At 43.8% G+C, this 6,990-nt stretch overlaps 1 protein-coding gene across 3 annotated transcripts in view; it reads left to right on the top strand.

Moving 5' to 3' along the window:
• Nucleotides 1–6,990, top strand: part of TPH2 (tryptophan hydroxylase 2) — an 89,621-nt gene that overhangs the window by 34,105 nt on the left and 48,526 nt on the right. For all 3 annotated transcript variants that reach the window (XM_025883195.2, XM_025883196.2, XM_025883197.2), the window contains exon 7: nt 1,808–1,943. In XM_025883195.2, the coding sequence (XP_025738980.1) occupies nt 1,808–1,943 (136 nt within the window). The remainder of the gene's footprint in view (nt 1–1,807; nt 1,944–6,990) is intronic.

The following is a 6,990-nucleotide window of genomic DNA, read 5'->3' as shown; positions in this document are numbered from 1 at the left end:
CTTATTTATTGAGAGAGTGCGAGAGCGTGTGCATGCAAGGGGTTGGAAGAAGGGCAGAGGGAGAGAATCTCAAGCAGATTCCTCGTAGAGCTTGGAGCCCGAGGCAGGGCTCAGTATCATGACCTGAGCCCAAACCAAGAGTTGGAGGCTTAACCAACTGAGCCACCCAGGTGCCCCTAAATTTATTTCTTGACACATGTTAAGCATAGCAGAGTCTTAATTATTCTTGCTATTGTTCTTGCTGTTATTTTTCAAGACCCCTGTGAATTGGACACTGGGAGCTCAGTCTGCATCATTCATTGGCACATAGCAAGCATAATGTAAATGTATGTGTTTTAAATTATTTTATTTTATTATTTTTTAACTGACTCGCTTTTAAATACCTAGTTTATTTAAAAAGGAAACTTTTGGGGCGCCTGGGTGGCTCAGTTGTTAAGCGTCTAACTTCGGCTCAGGTCATGATCCCAGGGTCCTGGGATCGAGCCCCGCATCGGGCTCTCTGCTCCGCGGGAAGCCTGTTTCTCCCTCTCCCACTCCCCCTGCTTGTGTTCCCTCTCTCGCTGTGTCTCTCTCTGTCAAATAAATAAATAAAAAAAATCTTTAAAAAAAAATAAAAAGGAAACTTTTAAAACAATGATATCCACAAATTCAAAGTTCTTGATGTGTTAGTTACATATTTTTTAAAAATTTATATAAAAATAAGATACATAACTTCAAATAAAGAACATCCCTCTGTGTACCACCACTCAGGTTCCACACGTGGGATATAGTGGCTTAATTGACATAAAATAGAAAAAGAAGAAAATACACTTATCTTTTTGATATTCAGTGGGGAACAATCCAAAGTAAAAGCTTTTAGAATGAACATGATATTGTTAGAATTATGGGTCTGAGGAGGCCTGAGAACAGGAATATTTTTCACGTAGATACCAGAAATCCCAGAATGGGATTTATAAGCTTAATTGGTTCTTGCCTTTTAAAACCATTCTAACCATTCTGAGGTTAGGCTGTCCTAATGAGATGAGGTTTTCAAGAATGGGAGCCTGTACGATGCTGGTGTCAGAGCCAAGGGTAGCTCTCCTGTTATAAATTTGCTGGGCTGTCACCACAAGCAAGCCTTGGGTAGCCCTTAAACAGAGAACACTGATGACCCACAGCCTAACTGGGTTAGCGGTACCTGGCAGCTTCGTAGATGATGTTGTGTTCCGTTTATTTTGTCTCCTCCCCTCATAAGCGAATAGAGTATGTAGAACTTTAGTGTACCTCTTCAAATGACAGTAATTAATATGATTGTTTTCATAATATCACAGAAAACAGCAATATGGAATGAAGGAGGTAGGGGGTGTTGACAGTAGAAAGCCGTGGTGTGAACTGATTCCACCAGGCTAGTGACGGGAGTGAATTAGCTGTGTGTTAACTGAACACATACAGGTGGAAAGGGTGTGTCTTTGAGAAAGATACCAGGTAATACGCGTAAGCCTCGCTTTCGTTGTAATCTTGTCCCGTGAATTTGAGCTTTCTTATCCTAATTCGGCTTCTGAATTTAAATCCTTAACATTTTTTTTTCACCTTTCTTTCCATTTTAATGAATGTCTTGTTTCCCTGGAAACCATCGTGCAGGAGTATATTTTAGTAATCAGAAGCCACAAACGTGATGGCTATTAACAGTAGATGTCATTCAATTGTCAAGAGTTTTAAAACCTTGATTACTTTGTTTCTAGAACGTCCTTATAAATAATAGGACACCCTGCTTGGGCCCTCAAGTCTTGTTGAGTTGATATTTAGTTGGCTCTTTCTGTCATTTCAGAAAGATCAGGCTTTACCGTGAGGCCGGTGGCTGGATACCTGAGTCCGAGAGACTTTCTGGCGGGACTGGCCTACAGAGTGTTCCACTGTACTCAGTACGTCCGACATGGCTCAGACCCCCTCTATACTCCGGAACCGTGAGTACCCACATTGCATTCCTAGGCTGGATGGGGACCACCACTCTGTCAAGTGGTCCATGCTCACTTTACTTGGAAAGTTGCTCAGGCCCTCTTTTACCTGCAAAATAATTTCATCTGAGGGCCACCGTGCTCACCTAAAGAAGCCAATGGTCACTGAAAGATCGGATTCGTCAACTGGGGATGTAGGGCCTCCAATAGTCTCACTTCAGTTTGCCTCTCTAACTTTATCCCAACACTGACCCTTTCACTTTGGCCAGGCTGTTGATGATGTTGCTCCTTAAAACGTGTAATTTGTATAAAGCCATGCTCCATAGAGACCATTATTAGGTCAATGTTGCGTTGAAAGAAGCAGGGCTCAAAATTCTAATAATAAAGACAATCCTGACATGCCAGGTGCGGCTCTCATCAACTCATTTAATCCTCACAGCGATCCCACTGTGTAGGTTATTATTTTGGGTTTTACTGATGAGGAGATGCAAGCACAAAGGGATAAGTCAACATCGACACAGTCAGGACTCACGCACCTGTCTAGTGAGGAGGCTTCTCCTCATTAAGGACGTTCATGCACACCCGACAAGGCAATTCTTAGTAACGCTCATGACTGATTCCTTCTCCCTTAGTGTTTTTCATCCCCCCCCCCCCCGCCCCGGAAACTCAGAACGTTGTGCTGTGCTCTTCCTGCTGTCTTCATTTCTTGAACACTCCTCCAGTCCTACCCACCACCTCTCGATGTATATGGGGTTTGTGATTCTTCTTTGACTCTGTCAGCTTTCCTTGAGAGAATCTACCTTTGGGGCATTTATCAGTTTTCTCCTGGATAGTGGGTGGCCAAGGGTTGGGTCAGCTGTGAATCCTCACGTGTTAATCATTTGGCCTTATCACACATGGACTGTAGAGTCTTCCAGGGTGAAACACTGGCCCGTTTTCTCAAACTTAACTGAATTTTCCAGTGCCTTCGAGACAGACACGAATCCCATCCTCTCTGGGAAACATTCTCTTGCCATCCCCATGCACAATCACTCCTTCCTCAGCATATCTGTCATTTACTTTCCTTATCATCCATCTATTACATGCATTTAGCCTTGCGGGCTTTTAACATTTTAACTTGTGTCTTACATCTTTGCCAAAATTGTCAACTACTTGAATATTTCTTTGTACGTTTTTTTGAAAAAATGAATAAACATTTATGAGGGGATTACTGTTTGCTTGCATGGTCTAGGAACAGGACAAGGTCCCTGCTCTCTGGGGTGAATGAGTGGGGGTGGGGGATAATGGTCAGCATACAAACACATAGGCAATATGGTATCAGATACAAGTGCTATAATGTGCTCAAAGTGCTGGAAAGACAAATAAAGCAGGGTGAGGAGATGACCAGTAATGGTTGGTGCTCTCTTGGATTGAGTCATCAGGGAAACCTCTTGGGAGGTCACATTTAAGCAGAGACCTAAATGCAAATATCTCCTGGTAGAACATTCCCGATAGAGAGAAAAGAGAAGAGCCAAAGACCCCAAGGCTGGGAGTTGTCACTGGGTCTCTCCCCACTTGGGCTCCATTTGAATGAGTGTCTACCCCTCATCTTACCCAAATTTGTTACCCACTGTTCTTCAGGATACTGGGGTTATCACTTTGCTTGTGATGCTTACTAGAATCATCTTGTGATTAATGGACTGCCATGATCTTCACTGGGGAGCAGAGAGTCCTTGGAGACTCAAGCACTTGAGTAGTTGCTGGTGGTGGAAGTAGGCAGGGATTTGAGCTGAGTCTCCACTCCTTCTCTTAGGCAGCTGGAGGCTGGCTTGCTGACCAGGTAGGTCCCAGCAGGGTCACTATATTGCTTTTTTAGCTCCTTTCAGCTTCCCTGAAAGTGTTTTCAGGGTAAACAAAGGTTACTTATAGGACTCAAGACATTTGGAAAAGAAATGCTTCTTATAGTGGAGTGAGTACTCAAAAGAGCATTGTCAGAGTTAGAAAGGCAATCTCTAAATCTAGCCCAGAGGGTTTACAAATGGCCCTGTTTACAAATAGCAGGCACTTTGTTAGTTCCTTTTGAATAACTGGTCCCCCTGAGACCTGTGATAGCGTGCCAATAAGTATGCAGAGAGAGAGGGCAAAGAAATGAGATTTTAGACACAGAAGTCTATAAAATTTTGGGATAACGTGTTACATTTTTACCAAAGTACTTTCAGCAAATTCATTCAGCAAACATTTATGTGCAGTGTTAGCAGGGAGGGGCAGTGGATTCAAAGATGAATAAAATATAGCAGCTCTTTCTTAAAGCAGCTCACATTCTGGCAGGGGAGATAGAAACATAAATAATTATGAAAGAGTGTGGTTGGGGTGATGATGAGGGTGTGTACAAAGTGTTAGAGGAGTACAGAGGAGGGAGCAGTCCTAAAAGGCTTTTCAGAGAGGGTATAAACTGAGTGGGGAGGTCTGGAACGGGGAATAGGAAATTGTTTTTGTCCAAGGCAGGGCGGAGAGGGAGGGGAAAGTGTTCAAGTCAAGGAAACAGCAAGTGCAAAGTTGTGGAGGCTCACAAGAGGCATAAATGAGCAGAGCTTGTTACACCAGAGTGGCCAGAGCATAGAGTGTGTGTTAGGGATGGGATGTTTTTCTCAGGTCACAGTGTAAATGATCATTTGTCAAACTAGGACATTTGGGCTAAAATCTGTAGGCAGTAGGGAGCTATCCAAGGTTCTGAAGCATGATCACATAATTGTGTTTGAGAAAGATGATAGGGGTGGGGGCTGGGGAAGTGTAAAGAATGAAGTAGCTGGAAAACCAGCAGGAGCTCCCATTCCAGTGAAGGAGTGTAGTTTATAATTCCTTGAACTAGAAAGGGTCAGTGGGATAGGCCAAGAGGTCATCTCTTCGCAAAACACCATCGTGGTGGAATTAACAATATTTGGTGGCTATAAAGAGGGTGAGGAGAGGGTCCTCAAGGTAACAATAAAGTTTTTAGATTGGGAAGCTGAATGGTTGGTTTTTTCTAGTAATGACTGAGACTATTGGAGCAGGATCAGGCTTGGAGGGAGGTAGGGAGGAAGGAGGGAGAGAAGAGGAGGATTTGGGTTTGGGACATGTTGTCTTTGAGGTGCTCATGGGTGGGGCCTCCCGGAGAAGCGCCTGGTAGTTGGAAATAAGTGTCAGGAGTCCAGAAGTGAATGTAAAGCTCCTGCTATAGATGTGAGTGTTTTCTTCTTCCATGACTCCCATGACTACCCAGACAAGAGGAGGCTTAAGTCGGAGGATGAAAACGTGGGGTTCACTAACTTGGGTTTGTTTGTTGTTGTTGTTGTTGTTTTAACAGAATCTTTTTTGGGGGAGTGGGTTTTATGTCATTCATTTGTTTTGTGTGTGTGTGTAAGTAATTTTCATTCATTTTCTAGATTATTATTATTTTATGAGTAGGTAATACACGTACCTGCTTCAGAATTCAAAGCATACGGTGAGCAATAACTTTCTTTTCCTCCTCTGCTCCCCCGACACCCACTTCACCTTCCCAGAGGCCACCACTGCTGCCAGCTTCCCCTGCACCCTTCCAGAAATACACTATGCAGACACAATTCTCTGTAAAGATCCCTTTAATCCAGATGTATGGCAAAGTCCTAAATCCCTTCCCAGCGGCATCATTGAATGCATGGGACCCCATGCTGGGAGTGCTGTTTCCTGCCCAAGCACTTTTCCAAGCATTGTCTTTGTAATGAAATCCCATTTCCTCAATTGAAAACCAAAGAGAGGGCAGATTCTCCAATTTGTGAAGTTCAACTTGGCTCCTGTGTTTGGTGCTTGTGCTCTGCTTCCAAATAGCTGCCTTCAATTGCTGAACTGTTGTCGTGGGGGCAGTGGTAATGAGACAAAGGTGAGCCCTTGAAGATGCTGGTAGAAATGAGAGTGAAAGCAGCAAAAAGACATTATCTGAAAAAAAGAATTTTATTTTCCTTTTTCAGCCTGGGGACAATGTATTTTGATATCCTCGCTTTCAACAAATAATGGGCTTTAAGCGTGTCTTTGGCCTGTTTTTACATTTTACATGTTAAAGACCCTGTATTCTCTAAACTTGGCTGGTTGGTGAGACTTTAATTTAAAAAGTGATGGCAGATTGGATTGGTTCCTCTGGGGAATGTTTTCTGGCCTGGAGGACAGCAGTGAAAGTTATGGAGGATCAATGACTCTTGGTTTTCTTGGTGGAAGGACTTGCTTTTCCGGGTGTTTCTACCTGCCTGGAATGACTCTGGTAAAATCCCCCTAATTCTCTAGGATTAGAGCTGTCATGGCCTTCTCTGTGGAGTTTTTCTAGGCAGAGCTGGGTGTTCCTGTAACACATTGCCTTACTCCTATTTTAGCACTTACAGCACTGAATGGCAATTATTTGTTCACATGTCAGTCTCCTTCATAAGACTATGATGATGTCAAAGCCAGTTGACAAAGGCAATGCAGAAGCGAGGAGATCAGACTGAGGTTGCAGTGGATCCCCAAACCTTGCACCTAAGGCGAAAACTGAGTCCTCTGTGGGCCGAAGCCATGACCAGCACTGCTACCAGGAGGTGTCAAGTTCAAGGTATTCTCAAAGGCCCAGACCCAACCTGAGATCCGTGGAGTGAGGGAGTACAGGGGAGTAAATGCTGTGGATTTATTTGAAGTCCTGGGCCTGCACACTGTGGTGGTGAGGCCTTTTTCTGGAAAGGCTGCAGCCCTGTGTTGGGGAGTGCCCTCCGCTCTCCCCAATAGCTTTACTTTGATTTCAGGGACTTATCTGGACATCTTTCCAGGAATAAGGCATTTTTACACATTCAGTGTCTTCGGGTAAAATCCTGAACCTTTACAGGTGGGATTATAGGCAGCAGCTGCGGCTGTGAGCGTACAAGTCACTTGGATCAGAGAGCCCAGTAAGGGACAACCTATTCTGATCCTCTATTTTGTTTTTGGGATAAAGATAGTTGCAGAATAAAGGAGGGATTATGCACTGTGAAGCTGAAGAAGAGGAACAAAAGGAAATGTACAAATTGTCCCCACCTCCCCCTTACTCAAAGGAGAGAAAAAG

The sequence above is a fragment of the Callorhinus ursinus genome, unplaced genomic scaffold (assembly GCF_003265705.2).
Source record: "Callorhinus ursinus isolate GAN/ISIS: 27379988/994484 unplaced genomic scaffold, GSC_fseal_2.0 scaffold14, whole genome shotgun sequence".
Lineage (NCBI taxonomy): Eukaryota > Metazoa > Chordata > Mammalia > Carnivora > Otariidae > Callorhinus > Callorhinus ursinus.
Note: the sequence above shows the minus strand (reverse complement) of the source record. Positions and strands in the feature narration are given on the sequence as shown.